At 40.5% G+C, this 25205-nt stretch overlaps 1 protein-coding gene and 1 long non-coding RNA gene across 3 annotated transcripts; both read right to left on the reverse strand.

Moving 5' to 3' along the window:
• Positions 1-6943: 6943 nt before the first annotated feature.
• LOC145444438 (uncharacterized) lies at positions 6944-18400 on the reverse strand. Its single transcript, XR_013916684.1, has 3 exons — positions 17087-18400; positions 8225-8404; positions 6944-7356 (listed from the first exon to the last, which is right to left on the reverse strand). It is a non-coding gene; the product is annotated as an uncharacterized LOC145444438 (long non-coding RNA).
• LOC145444409 (uncharacterized) lies at positions 12910-16734 on the reverse strand. Of its 2 annotated transcripts, none has more exons than XM_080322409.1 (5): positions 15988-16734; positions 14651-14813; positions 14502-14569; positions 14263-14435; positions 12910-13553 (listed from the first exon to the last, which is right to left on the reverse strand). In XM_080322409.1, the coding sequence occupies exons 1-5, from the start codon at positions 16229-16231 to the stop codon at positions 13320-13322; spliced, it is 882 nt and encodes a 293-aa protein (XP_080178535.1). In that variant the 5' UTR covers positions 16232-16734; the 3' UTR covers positions 12910-13319. The 2 variants fall into 2 exon arrangements, with proteins under 2 accessions (XP_080178535.1, XP_080178528.1); XM_080322402.1 differs by having other exon boundaries at positions 14263-14438; positions 15988-16732.
• Positions 18401-25205: the final 6805 nt, after the last annotated feature.

The following is a 25205-nucleotide window of genomic DNA, read 5'->3' on the forward strand; positions in this document are numbered from 1 at the left end:
TAAATCGGCTGTCCACCGTTGCTATTACAGCGTTAACACGCATGTAGTGTACACGACGAAACCCTTGTTACCCAACTCTCGAAAAGATGTACTTCCTGCCTTTGATGCAAGTAATGTTGTTTACCAATGCAAGTGCCACTGTGATAGTAGGTATGTAGGACGTACATCTCAAAGATTGTTTGAGCGTATTAAGCAGCATATCCCAAAATTGATTCGGTCAAAAACATGCGCAAATGATCGCACGGAGCTCGCACGTCAGTGCAAATTGGCTGCAAAAACAGACTGCTATGATGATTACCAAGCATATGCTTCGTCAATCGGTCAGCATCTGAGCGAAAACCTTGCCTGTGCACAGCACTATGATGACAATATGTTCACTGTCATTGCGCGTGGTAGGTCTGTGTTTCATTTAAAAGTGTTGGAGTCTACTATTATTCAGTTGAGCAAACCTATTTTATGTAGACAGAAAGATTTCCTCTATAACCTATAAATTTCTCATTAGTGCGTGTTGTTCCGTGCGTGTAATTGTTTATTTACAAATTGTGCTGCTACTATAGTACCGTATGTCCGTATACTTCGTAGTTTGTTATTGTTGCCATTGATACAATGCGAATTTCATGGTCTGTGATTTTGATTGTTGCGTCATACTTTGCCTTTTTGGTTTTGCTTTTAAATCTGTTTAAATCCCTTCAGTGTGCCGATAACTCTTGAAAAGAGGCACCCGAAAAGTCTTCGAGTTTAATAAATATACTGCTACAATGGATGTTGTATTGAAAGCTATATTCAAGTTCTGTACCACGAACCAGCTATTTAATCAACACAAACAATATTATTTTTAGGCAGATTTATGCTACATGAAATTCTTCTTCGCGCGGCGCGCGATTTAGTATCACATTTATTGGTTTTAATATGGGGACTACTACCCTCGCAAAAACTGCGATCAAAAATAAATAACAATAGCATTCATTACAGAAAGAAGTCTAATTGTAATCGCAATTACAAGATAACAGTATATTCACAGAGTCGGTTTAGGCCGTTTCGATGCTTTATTCGTAAACCTGTGGGTAGTTTTCCGTTATTATGGGGTTCGCGAAGATGTTGAACGTAATCAGCTTCAAAAATAGGCCATGAGTAAGTCTGGGTAAATGTGCCGACCTTTAATTAGTTATCAGCTTATCAGATTCTGAGCTGGCCACGGAATATGCTCAAATTTGAAATGGAGTCGCGACCATTGAAGGCTGGGAACCACCGGATGTGCGGTGTTTATATAGGTCAGTGGTGCATTGGGCACCGGCATTAGGCTGATAAATAATCTTATCAGTGTGACATGAACGATGTACAATTACGCTCCTTGCATTTTCGAAGTCACCATCCTCCACCAGCTCTACCGCTAACTCTAATCATGTCGGAGGAGAGAGGATCAAATTATATAGTAATATACGGAAGAACCAATATTATTGACATAATTCAATAAAATCATTAGACAACCAGATGCATATAGAAACCAGATGCATATAGTAACCCCCCAGAAGTTGCATTGATTACCCTACGGCGGGCCCAAGATCAGTGTTTATTTGGGCATGAGCACTGTAAACGAAAATGGTGTGTTTTCGCAATTCACACCTTAGCGTAGGGTGTGTTTTGAGTAATCACACCTATTGGGTACTAAATTTGTCATTTACACCTAAGCTAGTGGTTGGGAATAAGCCGAATACACCCCTATGCACACATACCATAAAATACACACCCCAAGCATTGGCATTTGGGGTGAATTGTTAGAGATTACACCTTTTGTCAGACAAATATGAAGTTTGGGATTCAATCCGCGCTAACCGCTTCCCCAAAACTTGACTGTTGAAGTTTTAAGTCGGTGTCGGTCAGAAGCCTGGTTAAACAGGCAGGGGTGCGGCAAGTCTGCATTCTTGTTAAAAATACAGTCGAATCACTGTACTGATCACTGTATGGGCACCTGAGAACGTCTCTGCTGTGTCTAACTGTAGGTCGTGTAGGACATATTCTCTTTGTGGTTGAATTATCCACCGAAATGCGTGTTTTCGCCCACTTTATTGTTGTGCGTATATTCAAGGCTTCTTGGGTAGGCTTAGGTAATGTTGCATTGTTCAGTTTTTATGGATTTAACCCGGTTCGATCAAGTAAATTCACCTACGCATATAGCTTCAGTGACAAATAAGCATTCGTTGTATTAGTTCGTGTGCTACATCGACATGAATGAATAATAGCTAAGACCGCAATATCACACATCACATCACACATCGCAATTCGCATTTATCGTACACTGCGGTACTCGTGCTTTGGCTGAAATTTCACCCTGGCTACTATAGTGTGACCGATGTATCTCAAGTGTGTGGCAAAAATACGACACATTATGAAGTTGCCACGATATTGGTTTATAATTTCTTTCATGCCACGTCAAATGCACAATTGTACGTTTATGTACAAAATATATCGGGCCTATTCCGCACGGCATTAGTGTATAACCACAGTATAATGCAGGTTAAGGGTATTCAGAGCTGGGAATACTAGAAGGAGTTAAATTTCAGCCACAAACTTACGTGAGCAGTACGCAATAGGGATGGTGTGAACCTCTGAAAGGTTCAGGTTCGTGTGAACGCGAACCTTTTTGAAAGGTTCTGTGTGAACACGAACGTGAACTTCATGACGTCACGTGACGTCATATTGCTATTTCCAAGCAAATCAATGAAATGATAGCCTATATTAATGTACACGATACCTAGCGACGACTCATGCAGGCCACATCAAACTCCATGTTGGCGTTTTCAACGTCGCTAAATGTATCAACTGAGGCAATCAAAGGATATAATAGGCTTACTCCTATAAAATCAATATCTTCTGTCCCTTTGCCAACAATTTCAACGAGGACTTACCAGGGAATATAAGCTTACGCCTTAACGGTTTAGGCCAGACCGGACAATGTGTTCGGCGTTTGAGTATTGCTACATTAATATTGAGCAGAGTGTAAAGCAGATTTCTATACTTGCTACCGATATTACCCCATTAACAAGTTATACAGCAGTAGCCAACACCTCAATCGCAAGGATTTGGTTTTAATGATGCAGTAAAGTTATGAAGTCAAGATTGACCTCGTACGCCAGCTAGATTTTTTGCACCAGAAAACGACATCACTCTCAATGATTGGTTGAATAAGCATCATTCGCTGACTACGTATTTCAATCGTGATGTTGTGTGATTGCGGGTCAAACTCATAGCAGAGAGTCACTAAATATTCACAAACGGAAAGCTGGATATTTCGAGCAAACTTTTGTAACCAAGCAAGCATAACTTTTGAGATTGTCAAGGTGCATGCTCGTTTAGTGTTAATTTTTAATGCTGCCAGCGCCATGCAAAGAGTGGGCCGCAGTTGAAATGCAATAAACATGAACCAAAGATGTTATAATGAAGTGAAAATTATAATATATGAAAAGGTTCACAGTGCAGAACCTACCAAGGTTCTGTTGTGAACGCGAACCTCTAAATTTCCGAGGTTCACACACAGAACGCGAACGTGAACCTCATGTTCACACCATCCCTAGTACGCAATATGGGCGTAGCAAGAATTCAAATTAGAATGGGACACGAGGTTACGTCACGGAACAATCCTTGCATTGGGCGAAAGGGGGACTAAATTATGGCATAGTTTCCTGGTTATTTTCACATCTATATTGTTGTGTTATTCACTATTTGGTAGCTTTATGAATTGCACATTAAGCCTAACCGACATACAGCTTTCGGATCGTATCAATGGTTCGATCTATGAAGATAAATCTAGTACTGCCAGACTTTTTTAAAGGTCAACTGCATCTTCAAAAAGACTTTTGCTTATTTCATACATTATGTCGCTAGCAATATGAATAAAATAATAAAAATTGTAATTTCTGCATAATTTTGAAGTAATTTAAATTATAAATCGAAAAGCCAAAAAACGGAAACGAAACCATTCAGCCATGAAATGACGTCATGTAACTGACACAGCAGAAGTCTTGATACCTGGTTTGCATAAGGTTATCCCTGTTGCTGTGGATTTGAGTATTTCAGTGTGATCATGAAAGCTGTTAAGAAGATGAGGAATGGAGGTAGACGTTATGTCGCGTATGGCTGCTACAATACGCAATATGCGGTACTCAAAGTGTCCATACATCGCTTTCACAAGCCATATGCCGGCAGCCGACCGGACGCCTATAGCTGAACCGTGCGGAACACCGTGAAGACCAAAATTGCGCACAGAATCATATTTATGCGCGGATCACTTCCAACCATCTTGCTTCAATGAAGTATCCGAGATACACAAGCTAGTTGACTACCGAACACAGGCAACTATCGCATGTACTCCCGTCCACACTTTATTTTCACGGAGGAATACCGGTACTCCTCTGAAGCTACGTACTGTCCGAAATCGGTAAGTGAAAATGTATTGAGTCAGCTAGTACTATAAGAATGTAACTAACCGTTTCTATTAGTATTGACTGTGGTGGTAATGAAAGTAGTTATTGTTTGCACTCAAGTAGGCCTATACATGTAGAATTAAGTATATGCCTTCAAAAACTTTTGAAGTGGAAGTATTCTAAAATTAAGCCACTTCACTCATTGAATGAAGTAGTGGCATTAGTTACTGAAAAGGGAGTATGTAACCAGCTGACTGCATGACCTGATGGTTACATCGCTGACCACCTTTTATGGACTCTGTGGATAATTGAAAAGGACGCGACTCGAGCCAAAACTATAGAAGTGAGATTGACTTGTGACTCTGAAATTTGCGACTTGGCTACAACCCTGATAAAATCATAGACTGATGAAGCTGTAGCCAATGAGTCAGGAAGCCTGCTTATCATGTAAGCAGCAAAAGCAACAAGATATTACCGATGATCCATTACTATATCGTAATCTATGTCCCTCTCAAGATGTTGGCAGCTCAGCGGAGATGAGAAAGTACCAGTATCACCATAACTGTCGTAAAGTACTGTGTTAACTGTTCAAAACAACCCTTATAAGATTTCACCATATTCACAAGCCATACGCATCATTGTAGGATGCAGTTCGCAATCCTTTATTTATTGATACTTAAAAATACAACGTTTGGAATACTGCCTTCAATCTGACTGTGTTATACCACCTTGTGATATTTTTTTGCCTTCTCTAGATTACTGCAATGAAGAAGTCAATGCACTCATCAAAACAAGACCAGGAACGGCATAGTTCATCAATTTTATTTGAGTAGCGGCATCGTCAAAATTAGCTCGGATGCTGGACACAAAACCCGATATATTTCTCTTCCTGATGCAGTAGCAGTGTTGATGGATTAGTTTGTTGCGTTTACTATTTTCAATAAAACTATTTTCATTCACAATGCAGCATTTCAAAATTGAAATCCTTTGAAACTACTGGATGTGACTTTTGATCGGATGGCAGTAACGACATGCGCAGGCAGGATTTTCCGTGTTGTTTTCTGCAGAATCCCCATAGCAATCGGACGAAATTCCTGTGCAGTGTTTCTCAGCTTCCTGAAAAGTGTAGTTGTGTTAGGAAATTACTTGGCAACAGACTCGCAGTTTCATCTCAATGAGGCTCATTCACTCATGCATCAAACTAGATGTTATAATTCTGTGGCCATAATCCAGTTCATATCTATAGTAAGACATCTTCAATGCATCACCATCCCAACAAGCTGATTGAAATCATGGTAATGCTGTGATTCACTCTTATTCTGTCAGCACAAACTCTCCCTGATAGTTGGCATTTAAGCTGGCAACCTCCATATTAACGCCTGTGATTGATTGTAGCAAGATTCCTAATTGAAACGAGGTAATCCACCAAATTATACATGGGCTGCTACCATACTGCATTTCATTTAGCTTTTATACGCTGATCACACTACAGATTACCAACCGACCCATCATTATACGCAGCTGATAGAGGTTCCACTGATGTGGGATCGAGCGAATCACCACCTGAACCGCGTCCGCATTTCATACTTACATTCAAGTACTCAGACTCAGTTTTAACACCATACAAGCGAGTCCTTCGCCATACAACTAACTCAAATATTCGCCCAGCGTCTTGGCGAACACACATATCCGCTGTGGTGAGAATAGACAGGGCCGTAACAGCACTTCGCCAGCCCCCCCCAAAAAACTTTGGTCGTGGGCCCCCCATAGGGTTATAGACCGAACGTCTGGGGGGCTTCGCCCCCAAGACCCCCCTCCAGCGATACCCTGTTTACCGCTATTTATGATGTGCGTTGGGAGTTTGTGTAGTGAAGCAGCTTTTGTCGCCTAAGCGCGCGAAGCGCGGGAAATTTCTAGAATTCATGACTAAATCGGTCAGTATGATCGGGAATTGCATATATATTGTTATCAATTTTCATCTTCTCTCTGCTCACGTAATCGGATTTGCCGGTAGAGCTGAGTGAGGTGTGTTTGAAAAGGTAGGACCACTCAATAATAATTAAACATCTTCGGGCGTATACCCGTTGGTAGGGACGAAACAGCACCTCGTCAGGCCCCCCAAAACGTGGGTCTTGGGCTCCCATAGGGTGATGAAACGACCCCTCCATCACGTTGTTCGCGTTTGTCACGAAATCATCTGTACTGTATTGTGAGTCAGCGCGAAGCGCGAAAATTTTCGATAATTAATGATAAAATCGGTCAATCAGATCGGCGATTGCATATATATTATGCTATCAATTTATTGCCCTCTCTACTCACGTAATTAGATTTACCGGTAGAGCTGAGTGAAGTGTCTTGAAAACGGGAGGGCCCGTAACTAATAATCAAACATCTTCGGGCGGGCGGACCCGTTGATATGACTTCGTTACATGATGTTATTTCATGACTTCCAGTCTCCCAGTAAACACAGTACAGACCAAAGATGTAGAAAGCCGAGCCCGATATAGTAGATATGAGATCTCGGCAGGTCGTAGAAAGGGGGATTTTGTGTCGACTCAATTCAATGTCTTTTCCATGTCCTTCAATAATGTAAATATTATGCAGATGCTACAGCCTTTAAACATGGTGAGTAGAATGTAGATCCTACATTAAAAGAATATCCTGATATAATAACCTGTTTTCTACCACTGGGCATAACCTGATCACCGCTGCGTACACACACACACACACCCCATTATCTACTACATATTAATCACATTTGCGGTAATTTAATTCAAAACGAATTGGCAAGTAAATAATGCCGGTGTAAAAATTGAAACGAACGAAATTACTTGTAGGGCCAAGTAGCAATGAATGAAACTATGAGAACAGTCAGTAATCAGAAGGTTTCATCGTCTGATGATGATAATCCCTCTGGCGTTTTCTTTTCAACACCCTGTAAAATAAAATGAAAATGACGATTATTAGCTAAGACATTCGTACTGCGAAAATGGCAGAGGTAGCGAGTAACGAATGACTCCTACATTTTTTTCACCCATACTTACTAAAATGGATTTGATTCTGGACTATTTCCACTCAAGTTTTCAAGTTTTTATTATTATATTTTTTATTATTATATGACTAGAGAACTGACTTCAATCGCCACTTCTACTTGATTATCAAGATCGCCACTAACACAAAAAGAATTTTTGACTAAAATTTCTTCACATTCTGTCAAAAATGATCAATTCAACAATCCAAATGAATCAGTTATTTCACTTATTTGGCAGCTAGTTGGAGAGATATATACTCAAGTCTAGAAAGTGGAGTGATACTCTGCCCGGAAAGCTGAAGACCTAACAATATTGTGTACAGAGAACAAAACATTTGAGTGGCGGCACTGGTATAGACATTAACAAATTATTAGAATTGACAGCAAGATAACCAGCAAGACATTAAAATGAGAATTAGTGCAGTTTCTTAGGCTGTAGTGATACTCAGCCAGTAATTGACCTAGCAGAGAGCAAAACGTTGTAAAAAAAGCGAGCGAAACCTCCGGCAAATGATACGATAAAACATTAGAATCGACAGTCTTACTAGAAGCAGAATAACAATCATGAGGGGTTAGAGAACAGAAGCCTGGGAAGTGACCATCGGAAATTACTGCATACTGGCCGAACAAATCCATGACCACTAACAAATGGTCTTTTAATAGTCAATATTGATACCAAATGACACCACCCCTATTTCACCGCAACATTTAGCAAATACAGCGCTGGAGTCAACTTATAAAGCGCTAACCAAACGCCCATTAGTTTTCGCACCTACTACTTCGCGCTTCGCGGATGGAAATACGCATTAAAGCGAATGGACGCGACTTGTCACACTCTTGCTATTTCTGCTCCCTTTTTCTCTTCCTTACTCTTGAGGAGAGAAACAGTCGGCCGCGTTTACGGATCGTGAATTCCCGGCTTAAGGGTGATTCTTCCTCCAATGGTCAGCACCTTGAAAATTGAGAACAATGTTGTTGCAAAATGCATGACAATTTGAAAGTTACATCATTCTAATTATTCCAGTTATGGCCGTGAATCGTTACAAGTGCGGTAACCATAAGAATTATTACTATACTTCAACTACAAATACAATATATTGTATAAAATAATTACTAATTCTTTTACGTTAATCGAGTCCCAAATGGATGAAATATGTCAAAGAATTTGCTAAATTTTTTCGTATAATTTGACAGATTCCGAAATCTTCGCAAAGTGCACCTTTCAAAAATTTGATATCAAGACTCCCAACATTTTACAATTCGAAGTTGGATGGCTTAACCAATACAAGCGAGCAGTTTGTATCGCAATTGACAATTATGTTGAAAACGCTGCGAGACATGTGAGTAGGCCTACCCTAAAACGTTTCTCTGACATGGACATTAGGGCTCTTAAAAAATGACTTTTTTTCTCAAATCGTTCTTGCTACTTGATAAAATTGTTAGGTTACCTAATTCAAGCCTACACACCAAATTTGGTTCAATTCCAACCAGTAGCCGCATTGCTACAGGAAAAGAAAGTTTCTATTTATTATATAAAAATAAATAGAAAAAATTTGAAAATTTTCTGTTCACCCCATGAAAGTGTTAGGTTATGTATAGAAACGATGTTCATCAAATTTGGTTCGATTCAAACAAGTGGAAGTGGAGTTATTTCCATCGAAAAATTTGGATTTGAATAAAATAGTATTTACGGTGGGCTCCCCTATAATAAACTAATAAAGAATTGTGTCACGCTGTCATACTGTTTTACGCAACCGTTGTTATGCACTGCATTGTTGCTGTGTTCTGGCTCCATTGATGTTATTTCTAAATTCGACATTAATGCGTCATAATTGTCCATCTGGTTTTGAATTCAACTCTGTTTTGCTTCCTTTATGGTGCCGGTAGCTCTTTAATACGCACGCGAAAAGTTCTTCGGGTTTCAATAACGTTTATCATGAAGGTACTTTTGAAAGCAGTATTAAAATTTTGTACCACCAACCAGTTATTTATTTACTATTTATCTTCAAAGTAAATGCTCATTGCATGAAGCAGGGTTGTAAGACTCGAGTCAGGATTTTCTGTTGACTCGACTTGACTCAGGTCATCTTCTCAAAGTACTGAAATGACTCGACTCATTGCGCATGACTTGAGACTCAGACGGCCAAGACCGACATTTCATTATTATTTCAAAGAATAGTACAGCAAATCGCTATTGGGATTTCGTCTATTGATACTGGTATTTGAAAATGCGGCCAGAAACTGCTAAAAGTAAGGAAAATTCGTATATTATAAATGCGACCCACTCGATATCAAAAAAAATATATAAAAAGTCGGTTTAACAAGACTTAAATTGGAAACTGAGCAGCTAACACAATGACTCTGGCTCGAGTCATAATACCATAACTCGGACTCGGCCCTCTGCTCGCTGACTTGGACTCGGACTTGACTCGGTGGTGAATTGAAAATGACTCGAGTCAAAACTATAAAAGTGAGATTGACTTGCGACTTGGAGCCTTGTGTAACCGCTTGGCTCCGGAGCCATATTGACTCCGGACTATCTGGTTGCAAGACCAGTCATGCGTAGGGTAACACAGGTATTGAAAAGAGGAAGTGATTGGAGTCTTTTGTATGTAGTTGGATTGGAGTTGGGTTCGGTATGGAGTTGGTCTTGGAGTATCTTTGTGTGGAGTTGTTACTGTGTTAAGTCTTGGATTGGATCGGAAGTATTGATGTGTTTATTGTGCCTGCCTTTGTTGTAATATATCCGTCGAATCTGCAATGTGTCTCTGGTTCCAGACGAACCTGAAGTAATATAGCCGCATTCAGTTAGATAGCGAAGACTACGACCGAACGGCTACAAATGGCGAGCACGCAGCCTGATGCTGGATCCGGTAGAGAGATGCCGCTTGCAGTAGGAGACGGATGCGGTGGACTTGAAGCATGGCAGTTGTTAAAGAGGAAAGAAGAAGTTGCACTTGCACGGTTTTTTAACAAGTTAGCAAAAGGGATGCTTGGGAAGGAAGCGCGACAAATTGTGAAGTTATTGGACACTCGTGCTGTTGGGAAAATGGATCATGTGGCACGTGGTGACTTGGAACAGGTGTCGGTATGCTCGTCTGTTGGAAACTCTGTTGTTGATGTGACCTTGCAAGAGGAGGATTTTGAAAAACCGCATGTAGAGGAAATCGTTCATGATAATGTGTTGGCATATGAGAATAAAATAAATTCAGTGACTGAAGAGATTTTTACTGCACCTGTTAATGATGATACTGATACTGATGATGATGATGATGATTGTCAAGGTGAAGAAAGAGGTGTGATGGAGGAACAATTGGCTGAAGATTGTGGAGGTGAAAGTGCTACAGTGGCTTCGTCAATTGGGAACATGGGCTTGGTTGGTCGAGAAGTAAATGTATTGGATATATTTGGTATTTTGAAGTTGTTGGTGGACTGTAAGCTGGCCATTGAACGTGTCAATGTGAATGTAGCGGAGCCGTCGCACCGTAAAGCTTTTACTTCGAGAGATATTTGAGCGATATGATGGGTCATTGGGATTCGACACCGGACTTGGACTACGCCCCTGATATTGAGATGTTTGAACTGTTATATTGATTTGATAATGAACTGCGATTGTTGATGGGTATTGACACCTCGTGTTTTTGTTTGTTGTTGGCTTGGTTTTTTGGCGCACGGTGTTATGTTGTGGGAAACTGTCTGTCGCAAATAGTTGCTTTTACGTTGTTGGTGGATTGAGTATGTTGTTTTGTATTTTGACAGTTGAGTGAACTTTTGAAGATATTGGGATGGCTGTCTTTACGTTGTTGGAGGATATTATGAAATTTTGTATTACTGGCGGTTGTAGGACGTTGTAACTGGTTTTGCATGATCATATTTCTTTGTACATATTCTTGCCACTTTTATACTTATTTTTTATTTGTGCTCCCTCTTGTCGCTTGTGAGTGATCTTTTACTACTAGATCACTCAACTTGGGAACGGGGATGTGTAACCGCTTGGCTCCGGAGCCATATTGACTCCGGACTATCTGGTTGCAAGACCAGTCATGCGTAGGGTAACATGCGGTATTGAAAAGAGGAAGTGATTGGAGTTAAGGGATCGCCAGACAGGACGCCTATTGCCGAAAACCTAACCTATAGCCGAAGCGCATCGGTTTTCGGCTATCGGCAGGCTTTCGGCTGGCTTTCGGCTTTCCGCTTCATTGGTGTGTATCGGACCGCGTTTTCGCGGGCCGAACAAAATATGGTTGCGATCAAAACATTGTTGACTGACTGGAAATGGACGCGCAAGGAGCATTGGAAATGGACGTGGAGTTGGAGGACGGTGACATTGAGTCGTTATTGGCAGCAAGAATATCAAAGGGATTCCAAGAGAAGTGGGATTGTCCAATGTGCCTTGGTGCCATTGATGGAAAACATATTACCATTGAGGCCCCTGCCAAGTCGGGATCAGAATTTTATAACTACAAGGGAAATTATAGTATTGTGCTTCTCGCTGCATGTGACTCACAGCTTTGCTTCACTCTGGTAGACATAGGTGATTCGGGGAGACATAGTGATGGTGGCGTATTTTCGAATTCGACCTTCGGAAGTAAGTTCATGAATGGTCAACTAAATGTGCCTGATGATGGCTGCCTACCTGGGACAGATGTACGTGTTCCCTACGTCATAGTTGGAGATGCGGCATTTCCATTCCGCAGGAATCTGATGAGACCCTATCCCGGCAAACAATTACCATCGCACAAATCTATTTTCAATTACCGATTATCACGTGCACGGCGTGTCATTGAAAACGCATTTGGCGTGATGGCAGCGCGGTGGAGAGTGTTCCGGGGCACCATTACTGCCGAGCCCAAACTTGCCACTGACATTACGAAAGCTGCATGTTGTTTGCACAACTTCTTGCAGCTAAGATCCTCGTGCACACTCTCAAACCTTGGCATCGCACCAGCCACTTCCAGTGATTTTGGAGGCCCTACAACCACTTCTCAAACCGGGACCACGTCTCGAACTGAGAGACTGGGGTCCAATATGTACAGCAACGAAGCAAAGGAGGTGAGGGAGAAATTTACCAATTACTTTATGAGCAATATTGGCAGAGTTGCATGGCAAGAAGCAGTGGTAAATCGCGTGTGAGCTCATCGACTCTGGTGGACCACAAATCTGCTTTGGATATTCTGGGACCCCAAATCTGCTTTTGAATATATTGCTAGACGAAATGACACTATCCGATGTACATTTGATTGTTAACCACTGTTCCAAAACATTAATATTCTTTCATTCACATTACTGGAACAGTTTTTATTAAAGAAAATATGAAAATTGCTTGTGTGAACATAGTGTTAAGCAGTGTATAACGAAGTATAGTATATCACAGATCAAGAACGAGTACTATAGGGGCAAGTTAATGCATTCATATTGAAACAGTTTTTACTGAAGAAGATATGGAAATTGCTTGTGCGAACATAGTTTGACATTAGGGTATAACGAAACACATACAACTAAGTACAGAATATACAACTAAGTACAGAATATCACAGATCAAGAACGAGAACTAGGGGCAAGTTACCGCATAAGAAAGGTAGAACCACAGCAAAAGACATGAAAAATGTCAAAAGCAAAAAATGCAGTGAAGAGAATTTAGCATGTATCAACACAGAGGTAAACAACAATGTCAAAAACATACAGCCAGACTTGTGCAATCTACCAATTTAGTTAATTGACGTGGTGACTAAGTTACGGATTTCGAAAACTGAGTAAGTCCTACTTCTAATTGCAGATTTTGAAAATTGAATCGTTCTAGTTTCCGATTTTCAAAAGCGAGTAGTTATAGTTCCAGTTGCACATATCCAGTCGTCATACAACATACATCATTCTGCATCCTGTGCATCAATAACTTGTGTCTCGAGTGAAGACATCTGCTCACCCATGAATTGCATAATACAGCTCATTGTAGAAATAGCTTTGACTGGTGGCAATTTCTCCAGCATCTTTGCAACCATGCTGCCAAAGTGGGCATATTCGTTTCTTGGACGGTTTGCAAGATGAGCAGTAAAGTCATTCATTGATTTAACGTTTTGGCTCATGAAGTCGGATATTGCGGCCTGCATATGGAAAATATAAGAATATCACCACTTTCAATAACTTTACTTGTACTATAAGCAGGGCTCTGGAGCCGGTGCCATGCATTTTTACCGGAGCTGGAGCCGGGGCTCTACATAAAATTCAGCCGGAGCTGGAGCTAGTTATTTGAGGGGTAGCTCCGGCTCCGACGTATTTCATAAGATGCTATTATGCAACAACCATATCTACTGAGTTCACATAATTCAACAGCAGGCCTTCGCGAAATCAAGATTATTTTCATCTTTGTTGCTGCAACCAATGTTACTGACGGCTGACAGACTCTAGATTACTATAGATAACTAACCTAATCTATATAGACCAGGGGTGGCCAGCCTTTTCGGCTAAAGGGCCACATGAAATTGACGAACGAGTGCGCTGCCAACTAGCCGCGCCAGGCGCGTAAAATTTTCAAAGTTAATATTATTATTACTTGGGTATATTGCGGGTCGACTGTATACCGCCCACTGGGCTCAGTTTGCAAGGACAGGTCTATTCGGCATCTGGACATCTCGATATCGAAGATTTCCGCTAATATACGACAATCATATTATTTTGTGCCTAATTTCATCGTCAACGATCTTTCTGCGAGCGCAGACGCGAAAAGACTTTCTCTCATAATTGTGAATATATTTCGACTCAATCGGCTAAATCAGGCGTTTTGTCTATAAGCCTTCATCACATCCAACTCACCTGGAATTCTTGTTTATCAGCATATTTCTTCCTCTTTCTAGAGACAACTTCGGTATGTGAGCTTGTTGGCTGATCCGCACACTCTACCTCATTTCTACCATCATCAGGCATAACCTGGCTTACATCTTCTTGAGATTCATGAACTTGCATTACATCTTCTTCTTGGCTTGATTCTGCTGTTAACAAAGTTGCACACGTGAAGCAGACCAAACACATGAATTCATCCTGTGGCAGGTTACCAGTATTTGAAGAAACATCCAGTCTATCTCCATTCCCATCAGAATCTGGTGCAACATTTCCAATAGTTCTGATCGCAAAATAAGCAATACCAAGTAAGAAATGTGGGCCATCTTGTAGTTATAGATATTTATATGATGTTAGGACTTACGGTTTATGCTTCAATTGATCAAGCAGAAAAGACATGGACTGATAATGAGTAAACTCCTTGATAGTGCTTGCGGCAGAGCCACTGCTTTTGGCTTTCTTCAACTCGCCAACATATTTGCTGAACCTGTCTCGGAGTTGTTTCCAACGTTTTTTGCAGTTTGTCGCTGTAAACAATGTGAAAATTAATAAAAAACATCAATCATTATACTGTGACATAATACATTTATTTACAACTCCCTACCGGACAATTTTTGGTCATGTCGGTGTGACGAAATTGGTCACCGTAAATACTATTATTTCCAAAATAGCCGAAATGTCAATTCGACTGACCTCGGTTTCTCTGGTTGGAATTGAGTAAAATTTGGTGTGCAACGTACTTTTTTTAGGTAAACTCACGATTTGACAACTAAGTCTCGAAATATGAATAAAAAAAGTTTGTTTTTTGACACCCCTATTGCACATGCATAACAAGAGCAGTGTGTGTAGGTCGACAAATAGGACATTGCATAGACAATAGGATCAGTCTAGACTTCCCGGGGTGATACCACTGCATCCTCCGTTATGCATTGTTTACACAAATGGTAGGGGTGAGGAGGCCAAGATGAGACGTGCAATTTTTTCACAGAACAATTTTCTAATGGACAGATTCCTTCAACTATGTTGTTCCCACAATGTCATTCTACAGTCCTACCATATTAACAAAGCAAACAGATTTGAGGTTGGGCAGAAAAATGACAAATACTATATTTTCATGGTATGTGTAAGTTGCGTGAATTCATGTTTGTAAGGGCATAACTGTCATAGTATTTCATATTATAAAACAACATTACTGGAGCTGGGGTGGAGTGCAATATTAGCGGTGCAGTCATGCACTTACCTCTAAAAAGTAAGACATTGGGACAAATTAGGGAAAATACTTGAGGAAATTTTATGTTCGACTGACATCTTTAAATTGAAAAGGTTTCGCAAACAATAAACTATCTCCTTACCAGTATTTTTATTTTTCCACAAACTCCAACAAAATGTCTCTAAACAGCAAAATGATTGTATCAGTAGGTTATTGGCAATTTGGCAATTAAAATGAATTTACACAGTACGATATTTCATGCCCGGCGATTATTCTGATGATGTGAGTCATCAGGATTTAGTAGTTGGGGAGCAAAACTGCGTCGTGATTTCCCTAATTTAAAAAATTTGAAATTCGTTTATCAATCATTTTAAAAATTTATAGGTCTCGCGTCTCGCAGACCCCCTTAAATTGCTTCGCAGACCCCCGGTTGAGAACCACTGGGGCTATACCATACCATACACTCATAACCATAAACTCGTCATGCTTACCTGTTGTATCGTATTTAGCGAGTTTTTCGCTGATCTTTATCCAAATATTATCTTTTCGTATTTTATCCAAAAATTTCGTATGTGTAGAGTCATAGAGCACTGGGTAGTCCCGGACGCTCTCGATCAGATCCTCATTAAAATTCATATCAAATGCACAGCATATAAATAGGCCTGTCACTGCATACAAGAAAATATGAGTAAAAACAATAGGGCCCTTTCCATCACAAGAACTGAGCCCCAACATATTATATCTACCGATCTATCTATCTATCTATATCTATCTATCTATCTGTATATTTATCAATGATTCAATATACCAACATATCTGGTGCCATGATTGCCGACCATCTCATATTGTTCTCAACAAGTACCGGTATACAGTGCGGTAAACAATATTGGCACTGTACTCCACTACAATTGAAGTAAATTAGTACTGTTATTTCAAACAACAACGCCACTGCCACAGCATCTCTTCTCCCTGCGATTCACAACACTCAACAAAACATCGCCCAGCAAGCCAAATACGACTGAAGCACACGGTGAACGACCAGCCGTCGGCGCCGATAGCCGATAAAGTTAAAAATATTTTAACTCGATTCGCGCCGGTAGGCTTTCGGCCAGGCTCGCGAAAAACGAGAGAACGCTTCTTCGTACGCGACCTGTCTGTATCGCATAGGTTTTCGGCTATCGGCTAGGTTTCCGGCTATAGGCTAGGTTTTCGGCAATAGGCGTCCTGTCTGGCGATCCCTTTAGTCTTTTGTATGTAGTTGGATTGGAGTTGGGTTCGGTATGGAGTTGGTCTTGGAGTATCTTTGTGTGGAGTTGTTACTGTGTTAAGTCTTGGATTGGATCGGAAGTATTGATGTGTTTATTGTGCCTGCCTTTGTTGTAATATATCCGTCGAATCTGCAATGTGTCTCTGGATCCAGACGAACCTGAAGTAATATAGCCGCATTCAGTTAGATAGCGAAGACTACGACCGAACGGCTACACTTGTGACTTGGTTACAACCCTGGCATGAAGCCTCAATAGTTACATGAGTGGGGTGACTAGACAAAGAACACAGTGACATTTGCAGCATATTATGAATGTCTCTTACTATATGTGATTTTGTTCAAATGGAGGTTGATGAAAGCGTGTTTCCCATTCTTTCCGACTCTGCTATAATTTCACCAGACTGGCAACCTTCTTCATGATGCTTTTTGCTGACTGACCAATATTGTCGCCGCCAACGGTACGAGTGCAAATGTCTGATATGTCAATATAGGAACAGAATTAGTTGACTGTTCATGACCGTCCACGTTCAGAGTTGCATCTCAAAGATGCTAAAATAAGCCTAAATATAATCCAAGCAATACGATCGTCCACTTTGACTGACTGAATTTCTAAAAATAATAAACATAACACCTTGATAGCTTCCACATCTTACGTTTATATATACCGTCTGCTATCGGCAAGCATTTGAAAATAACAAAACAGATTCAACATACCACATCTCTTGCAAATGCTTTTGCTTTCATTCAATATGTCATCAAACTTCTTTAAATCCTCCTTTGTGGTGAGTGGCTTCGTTTTATCATATACAATCTATGGCGGAATAAAAGTTTCGGATAAGTTCTAAAACGAACACAATTTTCCACACAAAAGTCAATTGCCACACGAAATGCCAAATGCTACGGTCCCATTTTACAAGGTATGGCGAGGTGACGTAGTGGTACCATCCATTATAGCTAAACACCAATGAATTGCGGGTTCGAGCCTGACACGTCGACTCCATAATTCCTACCGAAGTGTTGGCCGTTTATCTAGGCTCCTCCTCGCCATCTGATCCGCATAGCCATGTCTTAAAAAGCCTAGGAGTAGGCCGTGCTATAAGTGGGCAGATGGTTGCCGATGAACTCGGCACTTGGTGAATTCGGCCCTCGGGAAATTTTGTAATGAGGTGTATTAACAGCTATTAATATGAATTATTAAACTAATAATAGTATTATCAAGTGATTCGTCAATCTTGTAAGGAGGTCAGGGCATCCGTAGATCACGCAGTCACGGCGTGATTAGATCACGGATTGCGTAGCCGCGGGAAATAACGCAGCGCTCATATACCAACCACGCGCGGTCTGCTTGGAATCGATGGCGTGAGTGACGGGCATGTGTCGTGTAAGTTTTGAGAAGATGGATCTTGGCGTTGTATGTGAGATCGAAAATGTGGAAGATCAAGCGGCGCTTCTTCGTTTATCGATCACGACAAGCCAGTGTTCCTCATCAACAAATGTTTCGCATGATCACGTCAAAATAAATTATTTTTTTGCCTTTGGAGAGACGATTCCACTCTGGGGTTAGGGTGTCTCGATAACAGGGTTAAAGGATCCCAAGATTACGAGATCTACCGCGAGCCACGACACGTTTAAATTTCCTTTTTATACTGTTCATTCATATTAAATTCATTTCTAATGCGAAGGTGTTCTAGTCAGACGTGGTCAAAGTAGTCAAGAAAGCTACTCAAGTAGAAGTAGAAGTAGCGACGGAAAAATCTACTCAAGTACGAGTAGAAGTACTTCTTCCATAAGTCACCTAAAACTACTTGAAGTAGAAGTAGAATTGACTGACTTTAAATCTACTCAAGTAAGTAAGTAGTTTTGAAAACAGTCCCAATTCGTTCGCATGGACTGTCAAAAGCTGCAAATTGAGCTATGCGGAAGGTGCAAAGAGCTTGATTCGTATTGATGCATCCCAGGAGGTATCAATTTCCGACGGAATAAGCATTCTTTCGCATCATGGGATGCAAATTATAGTATTGATATGAAAATTCGATATTAACCCTTTGTTTACTAGAAGACCGCATTTTAGAGAATATTATGGCATGGCGCCCTACCTCATATTATAAGGCCCCAAGTTTAGGCGAAGAGCAATACGTAGAAGTTGTATCGGATACGGTTTCAACACGATTAGCGCGATTAGCATACAAATATTTTATAAAAATTAGTATACAAATATTGTTGATCGTAAAATTTATATTTAGTGTAGCGTTATTTTCGGAAAATAGAGGCATTACTACACTTGCTTTTATGCTTCAACATGTATGTACTGCAGACAAAATAACTGAAAGTAATTATAACTCAAAGTATGATACTCCGAGTATCATATTCGGAATTGAAAGTGAAATACAAATACCACTTCTAAAAAGCGGAAAATATATTTGATGTCTTTTGTCCATAAAGCTTCAAAGGTGATCTGCTAAAACAGGCAGATACTTGAGTAAGTAGCAGAAGTAGAGGAAAACTACTTGAGTACTTCCAAAAAGTATAAGTACTTCGTTACTGACCACCTCTGGTTCTAGTGCCAATTCCTCCAAGGGCCGAGTTCACCAAGTGAAGAGCGTCGCGTTATTTCCCGCGATTACGCAATCTGTGATCTAATCATGCCGTGACTGTGTGATCTACGCATGCCCTGACCCCCGTACAACATTGACAACCACTCAAAGTGCCAAGTTCACCGGCAAACATTCCAGTAACCAATCATGGCGACCGGTACCGCTACCAGATCTACCACGGCCGAATTCACCAAGTGCCGAGTTTGTGCGGCTGAATTCACTAAGTGCCGAGTTCACTGGTAATCGGGCAGATACGGAATGATAATAATAAGAACCGACCTGGGGTAAAATGACCAGTGTAGTCGAACCACCACCATGAACACCGCAAACAAACAAACAAACATCTAACATGGAAAAGAAATTACCTTTACAGCCTTTGACAAACACAGTTACCATTGAAATCAGCAATTTAGGTCTTATTCGAAAGCAGAATAACAACTGTTTTAGCGGACATATCAAATCAAATGTTGGAAAGTTTATGTAAATTAGCCCAAAATATTATCTTACTGTGACCATATTCTATCAATATGGTCTGGCTAGCCAAATTCTCTGGGCCAACATAAACAAGCTGCGTTTGGTTTCAACGATTAATAATCTTGTCACTGGATTCGAGGTATAATTGCACTCAATTATCAAATTTTGCTCCATTAATCAACATCAAGTTGAAAATGTCCATTATTGCACCAACTTTTATAAAATCACGAATCAGTGTTCTACAGGTATGTATCTATATGACTTATATACCTAGAAAATTCAAGCATAAATATTATGATATACCGTAGGTATAGGTACCGGTAATTCAGATGTTTGAAGCGAATTGGACAACTAGATAATTATAGTGGTCTAATTTCACTAAATTAGAGCGAAATGCCAGCAATATAATTGTAATCTAATTCGGAAAAAACGGTTTAGCTCTAATTCTAGCCTGGAAAAGCTGAAACTTTTCTATAGTTGTCTACACCTGTTTTGCAGAAAGTCAAACAGCTCTAGGCGTCATATACTACAGGCAATTTGAAATACCCCATAAGCTATATGCTACTGCGTATATACCTTTAACCCGCTACCTCAGTCAGTCACAATTCCTATATATTTACCAGTGGCGGCTCGTGACAATATCGGGTGGTGGGGAAAGGGCTGCAAGCGACTTTTATCAACATGACGTCACAATGGCGTTTTCCAACGTAAACAAGTAACTTAATGATGGTACGGTAACATGAATTTCCCGGCAACAGTGATTTTAACGTATGTGCCACGAGAGGTCTGCTGGTGAGCTGTGACTTGAAGTGTGGTGACTGCGTAAACGGCGTACGGAACAAAGATTCAACACGGTTCATGTTCGCATTAGACCTGACTAATTATCTGCAGAAATGGAAATGACTATAACTCGAGAGATAGCGTAAGCCTAATTGGAAAGGTCAACGAATTCGGACAGATACGCAATTGTTATCTCATAGATTGGGCCTGTCCTATTGAATCCAAAACATCATTCTAAAGAACTAAGAATAGCAGCCTCGGAAATTTGGTCTCGGTAGTCGGTACAGCATAAGAGATTTTGGCCTTGAAACTGGAGACTGTAACACGACACATACGTTTTTATTACTGTCTTATAGGTCTGCTGCGAAATGGCGTTTGGAAAATATATTACCGAATAAATACGTGGATGAAAGCCTTAAACTTGGTACACTGTTACATGACATTATCGAGAACTGGCCTCATGGCCCTTTTCGGTATGGTACACTGTCAAAATTAATGCGAACAGACCAACACCGAATTTTGCGTAAAATTTACTGAGGAATAGGCTGATCAAGTGATCAGCTGTTAGCCGCCATCGAAAACGAAATAACTATCGCGCTTGACAGGGGGTTGTAAGCAAATGGCTTGAAGGCCACAATTTCACGGTGAAATTGACATTGGAGAATATAATATCAAAGTAAATATTTGAATGCAAACTGAGAATGATATCATTATCTCTGTTAACGTTACCGCAGATACACCGGCTTTTGCGTGAAATCCGCAATGTGTTGTAGGCTAAAGTGTCAGATCGGAGCACATCTTTACCACACTCGACCTTGATAACGAAATTACTGCCCTACTCATTGAGTGTCAACCTTTAGACTTGGCACAGCGTTCGATACTAAAATCAAGACATACCGTGCAAAAGCTTATGACGGATCTAGGTACGGAGCATCGTTAAAATCAATAGAGACCAATACCGGCTTTGCGTATAATCTGTTAGCGATAAATGACTAGTCAGCTCTCACTCGAATTAGGAAGCCAAATTACCACTAACACAGTTCAGTGACAAACTTAAAACTTGGTACAGCGTTCGATACTAACATTAAGACTTTCCGTGCCAAATGTCATAACCGATCTCGGTATTGAACATCGTCAAAACCAATGGATACCAATACCGGCTTTTGAGTAAAATCTGTTTGCGATACATGACGGATCAGCACACACTCAACTTCGGAAACGGAATTACTACCCTAAACTTTAAGTAGAAACCCTGAAACTTGGTGCAGTGTTAAATACCACCATCACGACATGACAGAACAAGTTTCAAGAGTTTTCATGGTGTGAAACCCCATTAAAATCGACCTTTACCAGCAAAGGTCGACTAAACGCAGATGACGGTAACAGAGTTCAGCTATAGATACGATTGTTACATCACACCTTAAGGGCACAGAGCTATCGTGCCCCGGTTGCTCCGTAATTTTATGAATAGGAGAGAGTAAATCACCGTTTCTTTATTGTGCGCGGCTTTGAGAGAATAGACAGTGAAAGCTTGTTATGAGCGCTACCGGAGCAAGCCCCGGCTAGGCATTCGCAAAGCGAAAACACAGAAGAGAATTCGATTATCGCAGAGACTTCGCTATATATGGGCATTTACAAGCGAAAGGACAAGAAGTATACGATTTTCGCTGTGATTTCGGTTTATATAGATAGGTGTGCGTCTATAAATGGTGAAGAATTGTTATTGAACAGAATTTTAGGTGGGGCAATGCCCCAGTTGCCCTATAGGACGAGCCGCCACTGATATTTACGGCATTTACCATACAGAAAGAGCGAACTATGCCTGGCTGCGACCTAGCTGTTGCGCGTCAAATCTTTGTCCGGCGCGATGACGTAAAATTTGAATCGCCGAAATATTCTAGAAGTCACGCATCGATAATCATATTCCTAAACGTACAACATCTCACTTATTTAGTTATTCTCTGAATAAAACTATTAGCCATACTCGTTGAACATGCGAGATTACCGAAAGAGCGAATATATATATAATGAAGATCATATATATCAGATTAAATAGTATATTCATATTGAAATGAACCCGAATATTTTCGGCTGACACTCGTCAGGGGTAATCGTCAGCAACTAGCAGAGAATTGGAAAGAACATTGTATGTCAACAATCGTATCACAAAATATGACGTCACCAGCATGAAATTTCGAATAAGAGAGCGTTCAATGTACTATTTTTAGGTGATACACGAACTCCTTTTGTTGACAGAGTTTTGGTAGGTGTATTTTGATAAAAGTTGATTCCAAGGCACACAAATGGAATTGTGAACGGCTTCGACCTACGATTCGAAATCGGTCGTCTCGATAATTATTCGCACAAATCGGATTATCCAACAGATGTTTGCCGATGGCAGAATTAATTGCCTTTGATCGATCAGCATCAATCTTAAGTGGATGAGTTAAGGGTGAGCTTGTCACATCGCGTGACGCACGTGTTCTGATAAATCTGGGGACATGTTGGTTTATGCGGTCCTGCAGACGTCTTGACGTTCTTCCAACGTAGCCCTGACGAGTGTCAGCCGAAAATATTCGGGTTCATTTCAATATGAATATACTATTTAATTGTATATTGAAGTTCTGTACCTCCAAGAAGCTCTTCAAATATATATCAGAAGAAAACAAAACTGTTCGACCTTAGAGCAACAACACGAATATACAACACCGGTGACATCCTCACGCAATAAAACGAAGGGAGAACATTGTTTTCTAATGGATAGACCGAAGCTACTGCATGAGATCGAACAAAACCGGATGGGAATTCATCGTGATTGAATGTACCGACAAAGTCATCCTTTCTACGTATTTTAGTCATACCAGCGAGAGATAGAAAATTTGCATTATTAGGTTAACTACCGGATATAACGAAGCCTAATGCATGAGATGGAACAACACCGAGTATGAATTTATTCTGATTGAATATAACCACAAGACCATCCTACTACGTATTTTAGACATTCCCTCGACACTTAGAAAATCAGAACCTAATCGAGATGTTCCCGGATGATCCTTTTACGGTTTTGTGTTTGCTGGGGCTGTTATATCAAAAAATATAGAATCGCCCAAACGTAGGCTTCTAAACTAAGGCTGCGTTCATCGTTTGTTTTGATACCTACTGTGAAACCAGTCGTCAAAACCAACCCGTTCACATAGCATGAAGTTCTCGAACCAGTACGAAATTTTGGCGTTCACACTCGAGTGATTTTGATATCTTGGCCTCAAAACATGAGCGTTCATACTTCAGCGTGGTTACGAAGACTAGCCGTTTTGCGGGCTCGTTATCGGGCTATTTAACGCGACGTTACATCTGCGGTGGACGGTATTTTGGCGTTGGTGCGAGATTCGTCAAACCTGCTCTCCAACCTGGTTTGGGCGTGCGCTGACTATCCAATATCTTTACAGAGTAGATGGAGGGTAACGTATTGCGTAGCCGTGGCATTTTGTGGAGACCGCAGGAAGTTGTAAAACTGGTGCAGGAGTGGAAGACTGAGAGACTTCAGGCCATGACACTCGTCGGAAAACCGAATAAAGAAATATTCACCATAATTTCGAATAGTTTGAACAAGCTGGGAATGGAAAGATCTCCAGATTGCTGCTTAAAAAAGTTACAGGCCCTTAAGCGGGAATTCAGAAAGTATAAAGACAAAGTTAACAGCAGCGGTGAAGCAGGCGACCTTTATCCTCCCGCGTCTATTGCTGATGTATATGAAGATTTGAATGAAACCATTGGGAAAGACCCACTGACTATATCATCGCTGATAACCTCGGATAATCTCGATGGTAAGTTTTTTTACAAGTGATGCAGTTGGACATAGATGGATCAGATATGTTATTGGAATGGCAGAAGTGTAATGAGTTTGCTCTAAAAACAACACCGCTCTCATTTTTACAACTGTGACAAAGATGTGGTAAAAAGTGTGTAACACACACAGTATGTCATGTTACACAGTACGTCCAGAGGTGGTCAGTAACGAAGTACTTCTACTTTTTGAAATACTTGAAGTAGATTTTGCCTACTCACACTACTTTTTAAGTAGTTATGATTCTAGACTACTTCTACTTCTACTTGGCAGTTTTCAGTTTTGTAGGCAAAAATAAGCGTAGAATACCTACTTACTTACTTACTTGTGAACCAACACTCCTACTTCTACTTGAGTGGAAATTCCGGCGTTACTTCTACTTCTACTTGAGTAGCGACAGTGACTACTTTGACCACCTCTGAGTACGTCACAGCATGTCAGTATGTCACAGATATGTCATTTTCCTTATAGAAGCCTTTAGATTGAGACAAACCAGCAAGCAGTCATATTATTTTATATTCCTTTAATTTCAAACCTAATATGTTGTTTCAGATTCTTATGCGAGTACTAGTTCGAGCAGCAGTGAAGTGAAGACAAGAAGAAAGAGGAAGTTAGATGCTTCAAGTAAATATAGACCGTCTGATTGATACATAGTGACACTCTTATCTATAGGCAGCGGTATATAGTTATATGCAGTCATGGTTTTATGTGAAGCTTGTGTTATCATGATGTAATCACTATATAATCAGC

Source organism: Botryllus schlosseri, chromosome 1, assembly GCF_051294905.1.
Source record: "Botryllus schlosseri isolate E-star chromosome 1, Bs_hap1, whole genome shotgun sequence".
In the NCBI taxonomy this organism is placed as follows: domain Eukaryota; kingdom Metazoa; phylum Chordata; class Ascidiacea; order Stolidobranchia; family Styelidae; genus Botryllus; species Botryllus schlosseri.

Excerpts from the sequence above, each read along its gene's own strand:
- LOC145444409 (XM_080322402.1), bottom strand. The coding sequence starts at position 16,231 with ATGTTGGGGCTCAGTTCTTGTGATGGAAAGGGCCCTATTGTTTTTACT. Across the intron at positions 14,570-14,650 it reads GATCAATTGAAGCATAAACC|AACTATTGGAAATGTTGCAC; the intron begins GTAAGTCCTAAC and ends TTTTGCGATCAG. Across the intron at positions 13,554-14,262 it reads CTGATAAACAAGAATTCCAG|GCCGCAATATCCGACTTCAT; the intron begins GTGAGTTGGATG and ends TTCCATATGCAG.